We start from the raw sequence: 22480 nt of genomic DNA, 5'->3' as shown, positions 1-22480 counted from the left end.
TTGGTGGGAGCCTAGCCAGTTTGAATGTTCACCTTCCTAGACATGGACGGAGGGGGGAGGTCCTTGGACTTTCCACAGGGCAGGGAACCATGACTGCTCTTTGGATTGGAGAGGGTGGGGGAGAGGAGTGGGGGGAGGGGAAGAACAGTGGGGGGAGGGGGAGGGAAATGGGAGGCTGGGAGGAGGCGGAAACTTTTTTTTTCCTATTCTCAATAAAAAAATACTCAAAGTTAAAAAAAAAGAAGTTCAGTACCATATTTCTCGAAAATTTGCTTTTTTCGCAACCCAAGCCAAATCAGATAATTAATGGCAGGTGGTGAACTGTATGCTGATACACTCATTGCTGCATGTAGAAATGTTAGTTTTCATTTGCTATGTGCACAAGTACATGGATGGTCCCAGTAACACTATCACAACTGTGGTAAGGACAGGCGGAGGATACGGGATTGGAGAAGTTAGCCTTGACCCTGTGTCATCCAAGATATGCATCAATGACTTTAACAACAGTTTTTATCGACAACAATGTGCGAGAGAGATCTGTATTTAAATGATCAATGACTTTGGTCTGAAACAGGACAAGGCTACAGAGTCTGCCCAGGAGAATTTGTTGGACCCGAGTAAAGAGAAAGGAAGCTACGACAAAGCTCTGAAGAGGTATTTAACACAAACTGAAAACTTTGTGACATCATACTTGGTCTTCAAGTAAAATGCGATCTGTCAGACATGATAGTTTGTTTTTGAAAGGCAAAATCTTGGGAAAAAAGGGTAGAAAATATCTTAGTTGTTTATAAACTAAAATTATCAGGAAATTATCTTTGCTTATTGAGTAACTCATCCTTGAATATTATACCTAGAAAATATATTAAAATACACTGATGTGTAGTTCTGTATATTCTGGTTCAATAGGCTAGAGGCTTAGATAAATATTCTCAATAAAGTAGCTATATAACAACAATAAATAAATGAAACTAGTTAATCAAAGCCTATCTATAAATAGATTTTGGGAGTTAGAGGCTCTGAAGAGATTTAACTTTTTTTTTTTTTACAAAAATAATCCTTTGATTTTCTTAGTTCCTTCCTGCCAGTAGATCATAGGTTACTGCTGTCTGCTGGAGGCTCCTTCACACAGTCTCTTTGCCTGCCTACTGTCCAGAAGTCAGCATTTTTAAGAGTTTACCTAATTTTAGCTTAAAGCTTATATTCCAAACCATGATGTCATCATGATTGGAATCCAACCACTTCCCCCTTTTTGCCTTTAACAATAGTTGTGGTTTCTGGTTAAGCATTGTGAAGATTTCTTGAAGCAAGCTAAGTGCTGCAGATCTGAGCCTCAAATTGTCTTGAAATATGGTGTGCTGTGAAATGAGCATTTGTTTACAACCTTCGGATGTTAATAGGAAGTGAATTATAAACTTTGCACACGTATCTCATGTTTCCATCAAGGTGTATACTTATATGATCATCCACTAGATTATTGAAATATAAAAATTTCAAGGCAAAAGCAAGTGGAAGTCTATCCCATTTAAACATAGAATAGGTTGTAGACAGTCAGGACTAAGCCTGACATAACTGTTCCTATTTGGGTGTGTCTCTTTTGTTCCCATCAGGTAGCATTGGATATCTCACTGAAAGGCTTGGCAGCAGATGACACACCAAGCTTAGATCAGGCCTTACTTTTGATCCCTGATGCCACCAAACAACATCAAACTCCACAGATTGGGAAAATAAGCTAATATTTCTTTTTTTTTTCGTTTTTCTTTCTGGAGAATATTTTCTGTGTGAAGGATGGGATTATCTGGGAGCTGGCTTAGCACACAGAAGACCTTATTTTCCCATGAGATGTCATGGCACTTGGAGACAGCTCCATGGATAAGACTTGTTTGCCACAGGGAATGATAAAATATTATATGAGTCAGATATAAGACAAAGATGGACAACGCAGTTTGCACAGGGTGGAATTCCTGGGTTTGTGTTAGTACCATGGCTGGATGGCAGTGCTTCTCATACACACAAGCCAACTGAAAAGAAGCAACTGGACACTGATCTATTTCTTTTCATTTGTCTGTATTCTTGCTCGAAACTATTACAATGACCTTACATCTATCAAGATGTGAGCCCAGACTGGTATCCCTCAAGTAGAGAAGGTCATTAAGAACCAACCCAGAAAGAAAAACACCTCAACATAATTTTTGAAGTTTGAGGAAAATTTGCAACTACCAGTCCTTGATAGACAGAAACAAGAAAGAATGGAAAGTTTCTGAAAAGAAGTTTTCTTTCTTTGTAACAGACAGGAACCACTACAGAAAACCACAACCAATCAAAATGTAGAGTTAGTTGTAGGGCCTAGTATGAATGTGTACATACACAGGGCAACTCCCACACCTAGGACTCAGGGGACATGAGAAAGGAGGCATTGAGACTGTAAAAGCCAGAGGACCAGGGGCTGTGCTGGGAGACTGTGTCTCCTAGTAGCATCAGAATGCACACCCATAAAGTTTCAACAGCATGACTGCCCTAAGGTAGATGAACAATGACAACAGGAATGGACATGCCAAACTGGATGAAGAAGTTCACAATCCTCAACCTGAACCAAGAACTGTGGGCAACTGACAAAGGCTGGAAGCAGGAGAGGTGGCCTTCCTCAGGGAGGAACACATCAATTTGTTGTCCTGTGTCAAGTGGTCAGCCCTGAAGTCATACATACAAGGAACATTATATAGACCAAGAAGATTATATCTAGGAACATCTATGTATATAAATACATGCATTCAATAACTTCTTTAGTGGAAGAAAAGACTGACTTTGAAAGAAAGCTGGGATAGTCAATGAGATGGTTTGGAGGGAGGAAAGAGAAAGGAGAAATGGTGTAATTATAATCCCCAAAATTTTATAGCAAATTAGACCCTTAACCTAGTTAGCTGCTGCCTCCAGATTACTGCCCTGCTTGAGTTCCTGTCTTGAATTCCTCCAATGATGAACAGTGGTATGGAAGGATAAGCCAAATGAACTGTATACTCCCCAGTTTGCTTTTGGTCATGGTATTTTGTCACAGCAATAGTAACCTAAACTTTGATGAACTGGTACCAGGATTGTGCTACTAGTCATGTTTTTAGGAAAATTGTGGAAAGGCATTGGAACTTTGGACTAGAAAGTCCAGAGCTGAGAACTTAAATGGTTGTTCTGTAGCAGTTTGGAGGACAAGAATATTGAGAACAGTGCAGAAAATGAAGGCCCGGCTTGTGAAATTTCAGAGGAAAACAAAAACTCTACCAGACCATTTGTGTAAAGAATATGTGGTTCTGGTTATTTAACAAGAGACCGGCACCACTGAAGTTAAGTCTTTGCTTTACTGGGACAATCGATGCTAGTCAGCTGGAGCTGATAAATGAGTGGTAATTAAGACGAGACCAACATCATTTGGGTGGAATCTGTTGGGAAGTGTTTCCTGAGAGCACACATAAGCTATGATCTCGCGGAAGCTAATGTCATACCTTGTGCTGGTAGCCCAGATCAATAGTGTAAAATGTGTTCAAGTTTTGAAGGCATGAAGGGGTCATGGAGAAAAGCTGAGGCTTGGCACTATGAAGAGAGCCCATGAAAGGCTATTGGTGAAAGTGTAGCCCAGGTGTGTTTTGGAGATGCTAATACCGTGGGATGATCACCTAGGGCAGCAGCAGTGGTGGAGTGGAGCCAGCCAGAGCCTAGAAGACAAGTTGTGTGTGCTTCAAAGGACAGATCCAGAGAAGTGACCCAATCCCCTTGAAGGAGTCCAGATGATCATGAGTGAATTCCAGATAATTGGGCATAGTGTTGTCTATGCTTTGGAGTTTGGTTTTGCTTTGTTGAGAGTATTACTCTACCCTGGTTCTTCTCTCTTGAAGTAAGAAAGTATTTAATTTATTTTTGATTTGATAGGAACTCAGAGTTGAGAGATTTAAAAAAAAAAGACTGGCTATTTTAAAGAGACTGAAGTTTAGTTGTATGATTTTTTTTTAAAGATTGTGGGACTTTAAGAAATTGGAGTATTTCCTGCTGTGATGTTTCTGTTAATGTGATACCTTGGGCATGAATAATAAAGAAAAGGTTGTGGCTTAATTGTGATGTGTTTGCGTGTCAAGCTGATACGGGTTCTGTTGTGCTGATTAGTTTTACGTCAACTTGACACAAACAAGAGTCATTGGAAAGGTGGAAGCCCCAATTGAGAAAAATCTCTCAATAATACCTCAATAAGACTGGGTTGTAGGCAAGCCCATAGAATAGCTTATTAATTAGTAATTGATCTGGGAGGGCCCATTCGCTGTGGGTAGCATCATCTCCGGGATGCTGGTCCAGGATTCTATAAGAAAGAAGACTGACAAAGAGCAATCAGGGTTTGCTCTTTGGGCTGACGAGGGAGGGGGACTTGTTTGGGGGAGGGGGAGGGAAAGGAGAGGTGGCGGTGGGGAAGAGACAGAAATCTTTAATAAATAAATAAATAAATAGAAAAGCAAAAAAAGAAGAAAAATACACAAAAACTCAAAAAAACTATATATCAATATCCCTTATGAACACAGATGCAAATATTCTCAATAAAATACCTGCAAACTGAATTCAATAATAAAGATAATAAGAAGTATGAAGTGCAAATAGAAAAACAAAAAAAAAAAGAAAAAAAATTAAGAAAGAAGACTGACAAAGTCATGAGGAGCAAGCCAGTAAGCAGAAAGTCTCCACAGCCTTTATTAGACTCCTGCCAACAAGTTCCTGCCCTGCTGGAGTTCCTGTCCTGGCTTTCTCCTGATGAATAGTGATGTGGGAAAGTAAGTCAAAAAAAAAAAAAAACCCTTTCCTTCCCAGTTTGCTTTTGGTTGTGTTTCATTGCAGCAATAATAGCTCAAACTAAGATAGATATGTTCATCTTTGATGGTAGGCAATAAATCAATATGTTTCAAAGACAGCAGTGGTAAACATCCAGGAAGCTGTGCAGATTTGTGTGTAGTTTCCTACAAAGACTGTGGGATCACCTTGCCATTTTGTATAAAAATTGATGATATTATACAAGTTCTAGATCAGAATTCTCAGTGTTGTTCTCAGACCCTCTGTATCAGCATCAGCTCAGCTTCTTCTAGAAATATAGCCACACTGATTGACAGAGTTAGGCATGCAAACATCATTCATCCAAACATGCAAACCCATTGCCTGCACATACAGTGATACAGGCACATGCTTACTTCCTCATTATCTACATATGCCCTTAACTTATCATGTACTGAATTATTTTATTAACAAATAAGAAACATTAGTTAAGCTGATGTTTCACTGAGGAGGCCCCTGCCATTTTCTGTAGCTTGAAGTCATTTACTTTGGAGAATATATTGTAATTTGGCTTTCAAAACAGTATCCCATTACACATGACCATCTGCTGACTTAGAAACTGGGATTGGTTTTGTAGAAAAAGATTTTAGTCATGTTTCTGTGCAATTTGATCTTACCTACAATAAAAGAACTATCCAAAATATTTAATGAATTTATATTACGGAAATAATTACTACTTTTAGATGCTTCAGAACTTGTTTAGTATTTTAAGATATTTATCTCTATTCCAAGCTATATCATTAGTATAGTTTTTAATTTATAATTTATTTCACAAAATAAAGACCAACCTAAGATTTTTAATTTCCTAGTCTTAAAAGGCAAAAGCAGAGTTCGGATATCAAATTCATCTTCATAAACATAAGCCTTTGTAATCTTGCGAGTAAATTGTATGTTATCAGGTTGCGATGGTAAATGGCTAAGATGTTTTTATTTAAAAATGTCTTGAATTCTCAGTAGTCCTCATTGTCCGCTATGTTCAGCAAGACCGGTTTTATCCCAGGCTTTTTCAGACCCAGGCCAGCTGGCCTTGGTGAGTTCCCAATAGAACATCCCCATTGTCTCAGTGTGTGGGTGCACGATGCTCACCTTACTAGACCTGGATGGAGGTGGGTGGTCCTTGGACTTCCCACAGGGCAGGGAACCCTGATTGCTCTTTGGGGTGGGGGGGGGGGGGGACTTGTTTGGGGGAGGGGGAGGGAAAGGGGAGGCGGCGGTGGGGAAGAGACAGAAATCTTTAATAAATAAATAAAGTCTTCAATTGTCTGTGGAATATGGAATATAAATATCATTGAAACCATGCTTTATATAAAATTGAATGCTTTTTAGAGACATATGGTGCCAAAAATTAACTCTCCAAAGCACATAACTCAACTGGCTTTTGCGATTTAAGAATACTGGGGGAAAAAAGAAGGGACATTTTGAGGAAATAAGAAGTGTCCTTTTAATGAACTTCTGCTTTCAAGAATCAGACATAACAAGAGACTTTTCAATTAAAATACAAATACCATATGTGACTTATTTGAAGAATGAACTGTGATCGCATTTCCCAAAAACAAAGACAAGCCAGTACATAACAGAACAAAACTAAACAAACAGAGAAAAAGAAAACAGAAGACCCTACATGGCAGGGTTCATTCTAACTGGAGGGCAAGGGTCAAGGTCAGCCTTTGATCTACGTTTTACTGAGTAATTATTTGTCAATCACTGGTTTAATGAAAATATAGTTGATCAAGATGACTATATAGGAAATGTGTTCTTCAAAATTATACATTTTTGTGGAAAAGTAAGTTTGTAAGAACAAGGTGATAGCTAAAAAGACCACAGAACATCCATACACTAAAGAGTTAAAAAGTGCTTATATGTGTGTGTGTGTGTACACATGTATGTATATATTTATTTAGGCTTATATATTACATATTAGGTGTATGTGTTCATATATGATATTATATTGTATATGTAATCTTTAGCACTTATTAACAACACAGGTAAATTTGCAATTAATGAGAAGTACTTCTTTTTCTAACAATATTACTAAAAGATATATTATTAAAATTTGATGCTATTTATGCTGAAGAGTGACAGAATATATTAAAAATATTTGTCTTCCCTAATTAGACCATTATGTTATAATTATGTGTTGTAAGTTCAGGGGCCTTTGTATATACAGCAGAAATGCTGCAGTTCATAACATATAGCAATCCTGGATCCAGGCTCAGATGTTTCATGCAGGCCTGCGGGCACTATGCAGCATGATGCAATTCATAATGCAAAGGACATGTGTTGTTTTCAGAACGGAGGCTGCAGAAACATCACAGGCCCCTGGTGCTTCCGATCAGAATTAATAGTTATCGCTGTTCATTCAGGTTTTTCAGATACTACATCTGGTTTGATACCCCAGGTGGGGTTGTGGCCCGCTGTCTCAGAAGCGCTGATGTAACTATGGTCTTTGTCTGATTATTAAAAGGAGGAATCACCCATCGACTTTAACCAGTGTGCTGATCGACTCTGGGGTTCTGATAATGCAACATTGTTCACAGATACCCAGGAAAGGGGTCCATGGACATTTTTGTATTTTTCTTTTAATTTTGCTTTGGCTCTAAAGTGTTCCAATGAGTTCCAAGGCTATTAAAAGGGCACCAGGGTAGAAATGTGAGCAGTGATTTTGCAGTGATAGTGAGTGGCGCTTGCTAGGGGTACACATTTTCTAAAGGACACACTTGTATGCACGAATCAACACAGCTCTGGTACCAGCAACCTTCAACGTTCATCCAAAGTCCTTCAGGGAGCTTGTGAACTTCGTGAGTATAAAGGTGGCGGTCTTAGTGGAAATATTAAGAAAAATATTTACATTGGAGAAAATAAAATTATTTCGGATCATCTACTTATACTTCTTATTTATAAACACAGTGAAGTGTCTCATCCCATTGCAGAAGCACGTTCTGAGTTCAACATACTTGGTAAAGAAAATATGCTACCTCCTTTACACCCATACCTTACAGAATCCACAAAATATCATTGAAAGGTTTGAAAAGATATGATCAAGGCCATTTGGGAGAGAAACCAGTATGTTCCTCCACAACAGAAAAATAACTCCAGTAGTAAATATGAATATATTTTAGATTTAGATAGATGATAGACAATAGGAAGATAAAGGTACTTATTTATTTGCACTAGACTATTAAAGTTGTGGTTATAATTCCAACCTTCTTGTTAAAAGCTTTTACACACTGAAGCATATTGCTTTTTATCAATCCCTGACAGATAAATAAAACTGATAAGTGCAGATATGTGCATGCAATTTTAATTCTGCAGAGAACAGTGATGTGCGGCTCTCAGGCAAATCACATAAACCTCTTTTTTCGTAATAATCCAAACAATGGCAATTACAAACTGCTCCATAGAATTTTTTTTTGGCAAGACAGGAATGACAGATACACAAAATCCTGTTAATACTGATCTTTTTATAGTTTTCTTACCAAGCTCTGTATATACAATGTATGAATCTCAGAATTGATGAGATATCTTTATTTTCATACCTGTTCCACAAGCTGGTGTGAAGATTGCCAAGCTTATGCCTAGAAAGATCTGTTGTTTCTGCATATTTGTTTCTTAAATGCATTTCACATATGTAGCTGGTCTCTATATTAATGAGTACAGAATTATTCTGTTGTTTAAACGGTATAGAGTCTAATACATCTCAAAATGCTTTTCATAAGACCTCTGTTGCCATATAAATTCTGATAGTACAACAGGAAAAGAGATTATCTGTTATAAATGCTACCAAGTCTCATATCAAATAACAACATTGTCTAAATTAGCTCTTATCTAAAGACATCGTTGCTGGTGGAGTTATATGAAGTCTAAGCATGGAAGGTTCTACTGTCACTGCCTTAAGAATGAACAACATCCCCGTTCTTGCCTGGACGTCAGTCATTCACCTCCCACAACTAAGTTCTCTTGGTTTAAAATGTACCTAAAATTTTTACCTATGATGGTTCCTAGGGAGGCCATGTTTGAGTTGTGGGTGACAGTTTTCTTTGATGATTTTCCTTCTTCTGACACCCACTTGTTTTGATGCAAAGGAGCAAAGGGAATACCTAAAGGGACGCATTTTCCTAAAGTTGATTCCTGAGGAAAACACTGTATCACACACGTATAGCATACACGAGTGTGTGCTGGATTGGCAAGTGGAAAGCTAGCATGGTTTCATTTTAAGGATATTAAATACCATTAGAATTCACCTAGCAGTTTTACTTATTTTACATGTAAGTCAAACACATCATGATTTGTTTTAATGCATTTATTAAATATTCAACAGCAGCAGTAATGAAAATGTGAGACAACCTGGTACAGAAACCACTGTGGAAAGTATGGGGTTAAAACCTGCACTTACAATGAGAAAGCTTTATTTCCATCTTAGCTCCAATTACTGACCTAGAAGAACTGAGAAGACAAGGTGTGAAGCAGTGAATGCATGATAAATACCCAAAGTCTGGAATCTATAGCTCTACCGGAACCACAGCACAACATCTGAATCCTGGCTCCAGCAAATGATGCCAAAGGTATTGATGATAAACTCATAGTGCCTTTCATGTGCTTGCCAACACTACCATTCTTTGGAAAACATTATAAACCAAATTTCAAAAGACCAATGGTGCCAATGGGTAATATACAAGGACTATGCTAACTCTTTGGAAACCACTGATGCTCTGTCATAGTCTAGAAGTTGCTGACAGGAATAGTGGAGGGATTGTTGGATTCCTGAAAGATAGATTTAGGTTCTTCTGTGTTACATGACCTTTGGTAACAGGGTCATCTGAACAAATGTCATAGCGAGGAATGGAGCTGTCTGAGAGATGCATGACTGTTAGATACTCTGAATTCTCCAGTGGGCATGGACAACACCTTTCCTTCTCCTTCCTTTATAACATCAGGTCCTTTCACACAGGCAACTCCTACCATTGTGGTGAAATAGTTGCAAGATGCCCATGGCATCTGCTAGTTTCTAGGAGAAATCTCTTTCTTGGCTGTGTTAGTGTTCCACTACCACTCCCTCTTTTCAGTAGCTTGTGCCGGTTGCATCTCCTTAGCAGCTATGAAACGCCAGTGATTCCCAAGGTTCTACCTTTAAATCTATTTCTATATCCTCTGCTGGTGATTTCATATGATCTTATAACTTACATTGCTAGCTACATGGTAATTTCTCCAAAATTTTTTCTACAGCATCAACATCTTCAAGTCAGAGAATACTTTATTGCTAGCTACTGGACATTACTGGAATGTCCCATGTTCCCAGGGGAACCTTGCGGTCATCTACAAAGGTAGAACCACTGGTTTCAGGAACTTTCTCATTCAACCCACTGCCTTTTCTATTTTCCTGCTATTTATGAGATGCCATTGTTACTCTGTCTCTCAAGCTGAAATCCCTGGAGCCACACTCAACTCTCACACCCCAATCCGTATAGCTATGGCTGCTGCCTTGGAAGTCAGAGCTGTGAGGCCAGTTGGGAAGACTGGTTGCCCTCAGAAGAAACTTGGTGAAGGTAGGCATAACTCCTAAAACATATGGGCTGCTTTGAACCCGGCAGCTTGTTCTGTTAATATTAACCTTTAAGTTTTTCCTATTGCTCCTTTAATTCCTTCTTTTACTGTGATGTCTATCATTCTTAGAAAGGTTCCATGTAGACTTATTTAATCATTACATTTAGAACATCAAATTACTTATTCTTGAGGGTATGGCCCGGAGCCCGGGGCCGGGACCCGTGATCCCAAGCGTCCGCCAGTGAAAGACGCCTTCCTCTTCCCGCCCTCTTCTTTCCCTCGCCAGCCAGCACCATGGGATGTAATATGTGCGTGGTCCAGAAACCGGAGGAGCAGTATAAAGTGATGCTTCAGATTAATGGAATGGATGTCCAGAACCGAGAGGAGGCAGTAGCCATCCTGAGCCAGGAAGAGAACACCAACATCTCCCTGCTGGTGGCCCGGCCTGAGAGCCAGCTAGCGAAGCGGTGGAAAGACAGTGACAGAGATGACTTCCTAGATGACTTTGGGTCTGAGAATGAAGGGGACCTTCGTGCTAGGAAGCTGAAGTCACCCCCTGCCCCGCAGACTGGAAATGATGAGAAGGGTGCTCCTGATGGGGGCCCAGGCTTGAGCAACAGCCAGGAGCTGGACAGCGGGGTGGGCCGGACTGATGAGAGTACCCGGAATAAAGAGAGCTCTGAACATGACCTGCTGGGGGATGAGCCCCCCCAGCACTACCAACACCCCTGGAAGCCTGCGCCAAGTTTGGCCTGCAAGGGGATGCCCTGCAGAGCAGGGACTTCCACTTCAGCATGGACTCTCTGCTGGCTGAGGGGGCAGGACTGGGTGGGGCTGACCTGCCTGGGCTCACTGATGAGGAGTATGAACTACTGGAGATCAAGTGCCACCTGGAGAATGGCAACCAGCTAGGCATCTTCTTCTCCCGGGCCTCCAGTGGCAACGGTGCTCTAGATGTCAACCGAAATGAGAGCCTAGGCCATGAGATGGCCATGCTGGAGGAGGAGCTTCGGCACCTAGCGTTCAAGTGCCGCAACATTTTGCGGGCACAGAAGATGCAGCAGTTGCGGGAGCGCTGTATGAAGGCTTGGCTGCAGGAGGAGGAGAGCCTCTATGACCTGGCAGCCAGTGAGCCCAAAAAGCACGAGCTGTCTGATATCTCTGAACTGCCAGAGAAATCAGACAAGGATAGCACCAGCGCCTACAACACTGGGGAGAGCTGCCGGAGCACTCCGCTGCTCATGGAGCCTTTGCCTGAGATCCCCCTGAAGCGATCTGCTGCGGGCAATTCCAATTTGAACCGGACCCCTTCTGGCCCTCCTGTCACCGCCCACCCCAAAGGGGCTTCTTCACCAGGAAGCCCTGCCAAGTTCCGATCACTCTCTCGGGATCCTGAGGTGGGCCGGAGACAGCACTCAGAGGAGCCTGTCCGACGCAGCACCAAGACAGGTGTTACTCTGGAGCGTGTAGTTCCCGAAGGCAGCCCTTACCTCTCCAGGCGTCATCGTGGCCAGGAGAGCGAGCATTACCAGAGCTGTGTGCAGTTGACCCCGCCACGTACCCTGGAGGATCTGGGCCATGGCTCCTTGAGCTTGGCTAGTGGTCCTCGGGTGGGTGGGGTGGTGGCCGCAGCTGTCGAAGTACCCCGCATGGAATGGAAGGTGAAGGTGCGAAGTGATGGAACCCGCTATGTGGCCAAGCGGCCTGTGCGAGATCGGCTGCTGAAGGCTAGGGCCCTGAAAATACGGGAAGAGCGCAGCGGCATGACCACTGATGATGATGCAGTGAGTGAGATGAAGATGGGCCGCTACTGGAGCAAGGAAGAGAGGAAGCAGCACCTGATCCGAGCACGGGAGCAGCGGAAGAGGCGTGAGTTCATGATGCAGAGCCGCCTGGAGTGTCTGAGGGAGCAGCAGAATGGCGACAGCAAGCCTGAGCTCAACATTATTGCCCTGAGCCACCGTAAGACCATGAAGAAGAGAAACAAGAAGATCCTGGACAACTGGATCACCATCCAAGAGATGTTGGCCCACGGTGCCCGCTCAGCTGATGGAAAAAGGATCTATAACCCTCTGCTCTCTGTCACCACTGTCTGAGCTGCCCCAGCAAGAGCCCAGTCCAGGCCTAGAGAGCCTGACCCTCACCCTCCCTTAGAATCTAGTGTGTGTCTATGTGTGTGCTTGCACGCTGTGCTCATGCACATGCCTGTATTTGTATGTGTGCACAGGACTTTGGTAGTAGAAAGCCCCTAGAAGGGACACTTCTCTTCCACCTATTTCCTGCTCCCCAAGAGGCTATGTCAACAGCCAGCATAGAGGGCATACCCATAAAGGCTACCTGTGTGTGACTGCATGTTTGCGTACATACACAGTGCTCTTGATATGTTGCTGGAGACAGGGAAGTCCGTGCAGAGAGAAGTGAGGTGGACTATCTTAAGCACAAGAGAATGTCCAGCTTCTTGCTGAGCATGGCCTCTTCCCACCCCTGGAAGCCGCAGTTCCTTGTAGACAAAGGCAACCCTGAATTTTGTGTTTTTTTCTCCTTTTCTGTGCTTGCCAACAGTTGTTTTCTGTTTTGTGGATCTGCTCTAGGGGTTGGCAGATCCTTCAGGCAGCCTGACATAGGTGGACCCCACCGAGTGCTGGCTGGGAAGGAGGTTGGGGGAGGAAAAATGGGAGGGTTGGGTGGGAGGGAAAGGAAGGGGATGGGGAAGAATAGGAAGCAGCTGTCCTGGTGGTCTCTACTCTGAGGAATGGCAGGAAGGATCTGAGTTGGCTTTTGAGGTGCACCCATGTGACTGAGAGTGAAATCACAGGGATTGTGGGCACAGTATCCAAAAAGAATTTGTTGACCCCTGGCCTATGCCACCTGGAGCAGAGCCACTTTTAGCAACCTGAGCAAGAAGCTTACATGTTCAGGGGTTTGAGAAGCCAAACCCAATTGGCAACAGGGTAGACCTCACCTAGCCTAGAGATCTGGTGGGAGTTGGGAGGCCTGGACCCAGTGAGAAAGGAAGATGGGCTGAGTGAGAGATACCTAAAACCTCTTCCAGTGATGCAACTTTCAAATGTGCCACTCGCTTGGTTTCTCAGTCTTGGTGAAGCTCATGTTGGGAGGCTACAGGAAACCCCTGTTCCCAATCTACATTCCAAGAATAAAGCAAGCTGCCTTTTTACTACGTTGAAAAAAAATTACTTATTCTTTTATTTAATGAATATTTAGAATCCAAATGCTAACTTCTATAATGGTAGTAGGAATTGACATATTAGCCCTCTGATATATTAGCTTCATCCAAAAAAAAAAAAAAAAGGAAAGAAAAGGAGAGAGAGAAAGAGAAGATTTAGTAGGGAAATCAAATCTTGAGTGTTGTAATAGGAAAGGCTTTCAAAATATAAGTGACTATGACCTTTGCTTTTAGAAGTGGAGTGATGGGGGAAGTCTCTGTTATGGTTAAAACAGAAAGAGCGTGTTCCGGGAGCTTTTGGTGCAGTGTGGGGACTCAGTCTAACACTAGAAGTAAATTTCAATTTCAGCATTACCTTTAGTAATACCAAGAACCACAGTATTTTCCACAGGGTTTTATTTGGAAAGTTTTTTTTCCTGAATAATTTACTCCATTGACTTTGAGATTTAGAAAATGTAAACAAAAATAATTGACTATGGGCTCTAAAGGGTACTTCCATCTTAAAATGGATAATTCTTCACACAAATATTTTATTGCATTGATGGGCTTGAATTATGCTAAGGAAATTCAGGAGGGCGGAGCCTGGGGTATCTATGTAAGGCCTGAACAAGTAGGTGCATTGTTGCCAAGAAGGTAGTGAGTGACCTTTGCCTTTTGGCTCTTAGAGTCAACCCCAAACACAGCTCAGGATAACGATGTTCTTGCTTCCCCTTTTGACTCCAAATGAAATCGGCAGCCATTCTCTCTGGAGCAAAGCAAGTTAACTTGGGACCCAAAAGATTCGTAAACTCTGGAAGGTCAACAAACACATGCAGCAGAAACATGGAGACTCAAAGAAAGCAACAGGAAAGGCTGTGCATATAACCCCGAAGGGCAGCAACAGTAACAAAAAGGAAATGAAGTAATCTGTGTGGGCCTAAAAGGAAAGAAGAAACTGTTTGCTGTGCAGTGCTGGAGTGACATCTCCACATGTGTGAAGACAAGTAGCAAATGTTTATTGCTCAAGAGAAGAGCTGTGACAGACGGCAGGGTGTATTATAAAGTCATGGTGATAGAACTGTCATGGTACTGGCGCACACAGGCATTTAGATCTAGTGGAAAGAATTGAGGATCCAGATATATTACACCCAAGAAACAACTAAGATGCCAAAGGTAAATACTGAAGAAACACGTGAGACTGAAAACACAGTCTTCAATGGTGCTAGGGAAACTGGAGATCAACTTGCAGAAGAGTAAAAGTAGATCTTTATCTCTCACTTTGCACAAATCCCACTCCAGATGTGTCAGGAATCTCAGCATAAGACAGATATAACCTCCACCTGTGTCTTTGACACGGGAAGGTACTCTGTATGCTACCAAAAGAGAAATGTACAAACCAAACTAGCCACAAAAACATTGATCTAAAAAGCTGTCCTGCCTGCAAAAATATGCTAGGGTAATGATGGCACAAAGCTTGTAGGAGTAACCAACCAATGTCTGATTTGACTTAAGGACTACCCCGCGGGATGGAACCCATACCTGACACTGCTTGGGTGACCAAGAACCAGAAAGTAGATAGCCCAGAGATCTATGGTAAAACCAAATACTACTGTTCTTAAAAAGTAGTGACAAAATGCCTTCTAATGTTATTATGCAATACTCGTAGATCAATGCCTTATTCAGCCATCATCGGAGATGCTTCATCTTGCAGCAAATACAGAGACTCACAGTCAGAAATTATGTATAGAGAGAGACAGATACAGAGGGACAGAGATCAGAACACTTAGCTCTAAATGAGATGTCTCCTTCAAATCTTTCCCCTCATAGCTCAGGGAACTTTGTGGAAAAAAGAGGCAGAGAGAGAGTATAAGAGTCATAGGGAGCCGGGCGATGGTGGCGCATGCCTTTAATCCCAGCACTCGGGAGGCAGAGGCAGGTGGATCTCTGTGAGTTCGAGACCAGCCTGGTCCACAGTGCTAGTGCCAGGACAGGCTCCAAAGCCACAGAGAAACCCTGTCTCGAAAAACCAAGAAAAAAAAAGAGTCATAGGGGATGGAGTACATGAGGAGAACAATGACCTCTAACTCAACAGAGCACAACTAATATTAACTCACAGAAACTGAAGCAGCAAGCATAAGGCCTGCACAGGTCTATCCCAGGTCCTCTGTATATACATATGGCTTTCAGTTTAGTGTTTTAAAGGGACTCTGGGCATGTGAATCAGTGGCTCTCTGATTCTTGTGTCCTTTCTTGGGGCTCTTTTCCTCCTTTTGGCTTGCCTCATCCAATAATGATGTGATTGTTTTCATATTATATTTTATTTTGCTATGTTGTTATGTTTTGTTGCTATCTCTTAGAAGCCTGTTCTTTTCTAATGAGAGAAGGAAAGGGAATAGATCCAGATGTGAGATAAGGCAGTGAGAAACTGAGAGCAGTGGGGGGGGGGACTGTAATTGGGACACAGAGTACAAAAAATAACCTATTTTCAATACAAGGGGGATTGGAACAATATTTTAAAACTACAGAAGACACTTCAGCATACTGGTCCAGAAAAGGACTTTCTAAATACTATTTTTCCATGTTTCCAGTTACACTTGCCCCACCCTTGTGCGCCCATGACGTTCCCTGCTCATTTTGGGATTGCTTCTCAAGTTCTGTGTAGCAAAACTTCTGACTGTTATTCTAAATGCATCTTCTGGGTCTGCACCTTAAGGCACATTCCTGTAGAACATCAACAATCTAGTCATTAACCAAATTCTCTTTTATGTAGCAAAGTTCCCGAGGAGTTTGTCTCAATTAAGGCAGTCATTCCAGACAAGGAACTATCATTCTGCTACCTATCAATCTGAGGACAGGGATTTTAGATACCGCACTGTGTTTGTGGAAAACATTTTAGTCTTATCAGTTCACATCTTAGAAATGGTCACGTAAGCTCTCCATGCAGCATGGGGAAATATAGCCATAGTCCTCGGGAGAAATGAAGTAGGAGAGTTAAACAAGTTTTATCATACTTTATGGCAGATTGCTAAAGTACTACAACAATTTGTCAGATGAAATTTTTTTTTATTTCTCTCCCACTTTCAGTAATGATCTTGGTTGGGAGCTCATTGCTCCCTTGCTTTGTTCACTACGTGGCACGCAGGTATTGAATCCATAAGAATGACTGTTGACAAAATATATCATCAAGTGTGTAGGCCAAGGCTGCGTGTTCATTTCCCAGCTGCCCAGACCACGAAATAATCACACAGAAACTATTAATTAAATCACTGCTTGGCCTACTACCTCAAGCTTCTTATTAGCTAGCTCTTATATCCTAAACTAACCCATTTCTATTAATCTGTGTATCTCAACATGGCTGTGGCTTACCTGCAAGGTTCAGGCACGTCTGTTTTCTGCAGTGGCTACATGGCTTCTTCTTACTTTGCCTACTCTCTCTATCTATCTTTTCCAGCCTGGCTATATTCTGTTAAGCCATTGACTGAAAGTAGCTTCTTTATTCATTAACCAATAAAAGCAACACATAGACAGAAGGACTTGCACACCACAAGTGGGATCAAGTTTCTAGAATTTCCTGAATCCAAGTTTCAAGACATTGATAAAATTGAAAAAGTAAAATATAAAGTTGAACTACAAAACCAGATCCAAATAGTGGCTGCTTGGTGTTCAAAAGAGGCTTTGAAACCTAAGACAAGAAAAACCATCTTGCAGCCACACCATAGAGAATTGGAAGCTGTGGAGTAATGAAAGAGAAACAGCATATAGACTTTCTGAAAAAGTAGATGACTTCTGAGCAACAAATGCAAACAGAAAGACCAACCACACGACCTTTCCTTGAAAAGAACTTGAGAAAAAGAAATGAGAGCACCTTTTCCTTTGCATGTGGCTCTCTGAGTTGCAGAGATGAGGCTTGGCAACTTCAGGTGTGTAGGTCCTTTGTATGGTTTACCTCCTCTGCTACACCCTGGAGGGTTCTTGCAAGCTGGGTCCATAAGAGAGTCAACTGTGTCCCCTACATTTTACACAAGTCCAGGCAAACGGCAAGCCCTTAACAAATATTATCTGAGTGACTTAATTAATAAATATGAGGTCTTTAATGAGTGTCAGGAAAGCTGAGTTCTTTTCACTGCAATTACAACAAACTGTAAAATTTTATTAGCTGTTATGCCTGCTGACCCAGCAGCATGGGTTAACTCTGTGCAACACAGACTTACACTGTAACAGAGATTACTATGCCATGGGAAGTCTTTTCTGTGGCCTCTCTATATCCCACCAGAATAAAGGTGTTTTATCTTCCACACTTTCACTAAGGGGAGGGCATTATTTCTAGACAAGCATACATCTCTGTGACTTATAAATCTTTCCTTAAATGCAAGTTTTAACAGCATATTTCTCAATTGTCTGTTCTCTTGAGAGCATGATTTTTATTTTAATATTTTTTTAAGTAGCTTACAAAGCAACAGGATTTCTTATAGTGTTTTCTTATACATTTAGGGTTTTTTTTTTTGGTTGACTTTGCCTTGGCGGTATAATTTTACCTTCTACTTAAGTTTTCTTTTTTCTTTTATTGTGAAACATGATAGATAGATTATAGATAGACAGATTATAGATAGATAGATTATAGATAGATAAGTAGGTAGGTAGATAGATTATAAATAGATTATAGATAGATTATAGATAGATAGATAGATAGATAGATTATAGATAGATGATAGATTTACGAATAGATAGAAAGAGAGATAATAGATACTAGATGGTGGGCAGATGGATAGGTAGATAATAGATGATGGACAGATAGATAGGTAGATAGATGATAGATGGACAGATGGATGGACAGATATGTGATAGACAGACAAAGGGAACAAGCCTACTTCTATCCTTCCAAACCTATTCACTTTCATGGTCTGTTTAGTTACTGGCAGTACTACTCAACCCCCCCCCATATAAAGTGACCCAGACTCTCAAGCTTGCTCACCAGTATTCTCATTATCTCAAGCATCCCCCTCCAATTGGCCACTAAAATGGTTTCTAGGTCCTGATAGTTTGTTTTCCATCATTTTTCTTGAAATGTATTAGCATCAAATATATGTATATATGTGTGTGTGTGTAAAATTGGACAAGAATGTTTCTGAGATGAATATTCACCTAGACTAATCATTAAGTTTCTCACTATTGGCAACAGAGCTATGCATTAGCGGCTGGCTAAATAGGTTTTGTCTCAGATGCAAATTTTAGCTAATTAGTGACCACGTGAAGCATTCTCTGTAGAAGCCTATAGGGCTGTGCATGTATGAGGCAGAGGTTAGCTCCGTCATGCACTCACAGAAGCCATGCATGTGCAAAGAGAGGAGCACAAACAGGGCATTTCATTTTGAGGCCTTAGATACGATGCAGCATATCTAATGTGGCTGTGATGGTTGGTTTTTGTCACTTTGATGCAAATGTGGACACACAGGGGAGGATGGAATTACAGTAGCAGAGTTGCCCCCATCAGATACGCCTGTGGCTACTTCTGGGGGCCATTTTCTTGATTGATAATTCTTGTAGGAGGATCCAGCCACTGTGGCACCTTCTTTAGGTAGGTGAGCCTGGACTGCAGAAGGACTGCTGAGCAAGCCAGACTTAAAAAGACAGTGAACAACATTCTTCCATGCTCTCTGCTTCTGCTCTTGCCCTGAGTTGCTGTCTGAGCTTCCCTTCACAACAAACTGTACTCTGTAATGCCAAATAAACCCTTTCCTTTCCAAGTTGTTTTGGTCCCAGAGTTTATCATAGGAACAGAATAAGCCATGATTTAATATCACAGGCACAGCCGGATGGTTTATATGTTTAATGGCTAAATGAAAACATTGATTTGTTAGCCATTTTAGTTATAGCAAGTGAGCCGTGACAGCAACTTCAAATGGCGGTGTGGTGATTTGAATGAAATGGTCCCATAGGCTCACAGGGAGTAGCACTATTAGAAGGTGTGGCCTTGTTGGAGGACCCCTGTCACTGAGGTTGAGCTTTGAGGTTTCAGATGCTCAAGCCAGACCCAGTGTGTCTTACTTTTCCTGCTGCCTGGCCAATTCAAATGGAGAACTCACAGTTACTTCTCCAACACGTCTACCTGCATACTGCCATTTCCTTTGCCAAGATGACAGTGGGCTAAACTCTGAACTCTAAGACAGCCCTAATTGAAATGTTTTCCTTATGAGAGTTGGTGTGTTCGTGGTGTCTCTTCACAGCACTAGAAATGCTAAGACCGTCAATTAACAATGACTTTAGTCCTTTTTTCTGGAACTGAGCTAGGCTTGTCATAGTGAGGCAGGAATTGCATGAGCACAACTCCTGGGGTTTATATTTCTTCTTTTTTAACCAGTGGTTATGTGTCATTAAGTAGGTTGGGTTGTTTATCACAGGAAGGAAGAACTGGAGAAGGGCTCAGATTACACAGCTGTACAAATTAGAATCCAGAGTTTAAATGGATAGTGGGAGTTGCATCTATGCATGGATTGCTCCTTTTTGCATGAAAGTGGCTGTCATCTAAGTGCACAGAGTATCTGTTCAGTCCAGAATAGGATTTCTCAAAGTGCAGTTTAAAATATGATCTCATATGACAGTAGTATACTTTTCTTTATGTTCTTTTATACAAAGATGCTCCAAGAAATAGCACAGAAAATGAATCACAAGCTGATTTATATCAGATTCGTTAAGCAAATCTGTAATAGAGAGCTGGATGAAAATCAGCTATGCACAGAATAAACAGAGGTGTGCTTTGGTGCTCTGTGGGCACAGCTAAGCTGTCTCTATCTCTACATTCACTACATGAAGATAAATAAACAGATGATCCTGGCCATGTTTCTTCAGGAGGGGCAAACTACCATTTGCCAAAAGTGTGAGGTGCGTAAGTATTTGATTTGCCAGGTCTTTTAAAAGGCTGACACCTGACAGCGGTCAGAAGAGTTATTAACTAGCGAATACAGCAGTTCCACAGGGGTCTTGAGGAGGAAATAGCACAGAAACCCCTGGAACATCATTAGGAAGTTTCTGTGACCTGGAGAATTTTTGTGAATAAAGTGCAAGTGTAATGTAAAGATAGAATTTAGTGAGGTAGCCCCTGTGTGAAGAATGCCTTTTACAAGCCAGGAGCTTTCCTTCCCTGCAGCAGGGGTGTGGTAAAGGCTTGAGAGGACAGACAAGAAACCCTTAGTCTTGAGCACAACGTGGAAAATGATGGTATCAGAAACACAAGATTATGACAATGCCGAAAATGACAAACAGAACAAAATGCCTGACCAAAATTGCATAATAATTAAAACAATCATATTATAAATTTGCTGAAAGATAATATTCCCAGTTTCATCCTTTCCACAAAATCAGGACATTATTAATATTCTTAATATCAGTATTAGATTAAAATATTTAGGCACAGAGAAGTAATGCAATAATGATCAAATTATTTTTAATTGGATTTAGTCGAGGAATAGTATATAAGAATTTTATGTAGATTTTAAAGAAATCAAAGCAGATCAACAATGTTGAGAAAACTGACAATTAAAAAAACTACAAATTATATCCCAAGCTCATAGCATACCCCAAATGATATTTTACTTTATTGGAAAATGCTCAATATATAATATCATATGCAAAATCGGTTGTAAAGCTGCAAGGGTAATAGATTTCTCACTGGTAAGGATGAACTAAAGAGTTAAGTGCAAACAATTAAGCTATAGGAGCCAGAAGAAAATCCAGATGGAATTTTAATTGATCAAGGCATAGGCAAATCTTTTATACAAGAAACAATGGAATAAATCTCAAAGAAAGACCAAGATGCATTTGATTGCAAGCAAAGTTTAAGATGCTTAGTAGAAAAAACAAAACTCCAATTTAGAAAATATTTGAATCAAAAAACCAAAACCTTATCTCCCCTTCTCCTGCCTCCCCTCCCTCTCCTCCTCTCTTCCCCCTTCTTTTCATCTCTCTGTCTTCTTCCCTCTTGCCCTCCTCCCTCTTCTGTTCCACTTTCTTCTCTCTCCTAGCTCTCCCATCTCATACTGGCTCCACTCTCACCATTACACCATGTATCAAAGGGAGGCAAGTACAGCTGTTTTAAATGTCAACAAGGAATTACTCATCTATCTCATCTTACCCTTTCCCAAAGAAGCTGCTTCCTTTGTGACAGCTAAACTTTTATATGAAAGAGATAAGTGTGAGTTTTGCTACCCTGCCCCAGACAGGAGTGAAAATCTGGAGTAACTACAGTAGGATTGAAAGTCACTGCTAAAATGTGAAGAGATTGTGTTACACTTCAGTCTAGATGGGATAATCAAATTTTCATTTACAAAAAAAAAAAGCTGTGTTTAAAAGTGAAAAATGAAGGCACATAGTTTTTTCCAATATGATTCTAATTTGTACCCATTCCAAACACCAGTCATGATGTATACGGGTGTGTGAATGTTCAACTGGCTGGGTACATTAACACACTTCTAGGACCAGTCCTCTTTAGGACAAAACTTTCTGTGCTTGTAGCTCTTATAATGGGCTGTGATAACTCATTTAAGGCTGGGTTTACTCTGGATTAGTTTTGCACCTGAGAAATGTTTATTAAAGAGGCACTGTTTTATGAGGGGAACACTCCTAATGCTTCATGGCATCCTGCAAGCTAATTTATTTCCAAGGTCACAACCCATTGGAGAGGAGTGTACAAATAAACGTCTAATAATAAGCGTTTGATGGAAATAATGACAATTTCCAATTCCCAATTTGATTATTCTTTATGAATTTAACCTTAAAGCTACTACAGTCTGTTTAGTGTCTAAATATTTGATGAACAAAAGCACTTAGTTTCCATTTGCCAAATGCTTTTGTTTAAATTATTGTTCAATCTTTATGTTGAAGAGATATATACACGACATGTGCATGTAAATGTGTATGTATAGTGTG

General features: G+C 41.0%; 2 protein-coding genes across 2 annotated transcripts in view; one reads left to right on the top strand and one right to left on the bottom strand.

The window, feature by feature from the left end:
• Positions 1-22480, bottom strand: part of Ccdc178 (coiled-coil domain containing 178) — a 374856-nt gene that overhangs the window by 40367 nt on the left and 312009 nt on the right. The gene's annotated exons all lie outside the window — the stretch shown is intronic.
• Positions 10690-13055, top strand: LOC126497154 (PDZ domain-containing protein 4-like). Its single transcript, XM_050135049.1, is given in 3 exon segments — positions 10690-11100; positions 11102-11137; positions 11139-13055. Coding segments are annotated over 3 exon segments (1800 nt in total). The 3' UTR covers positions 12492-13055.

This window comes from Alexandromys fortis, unplaced genomic scaffold (assembly GCF_014885135.2).
Source record: "Alexandromys fortis isolate MF-2015 unplaced genomic scaffold, M_Fortis_MF-2015_v1.1 scaffold_25, whole genome shotgun sequence".
Taxonomy (NCBI): Eukaryota; Metazoa; Chordata; class Mammalia; order Rodentia; family Cricetidae; genus Alexandromys; species Alexandromys fortis.
The sequence above is the reverse complement of the archived record's forward strand: the minus strand, read 5'-3'. Positions and strand labels throughout refer to the sequence as shown.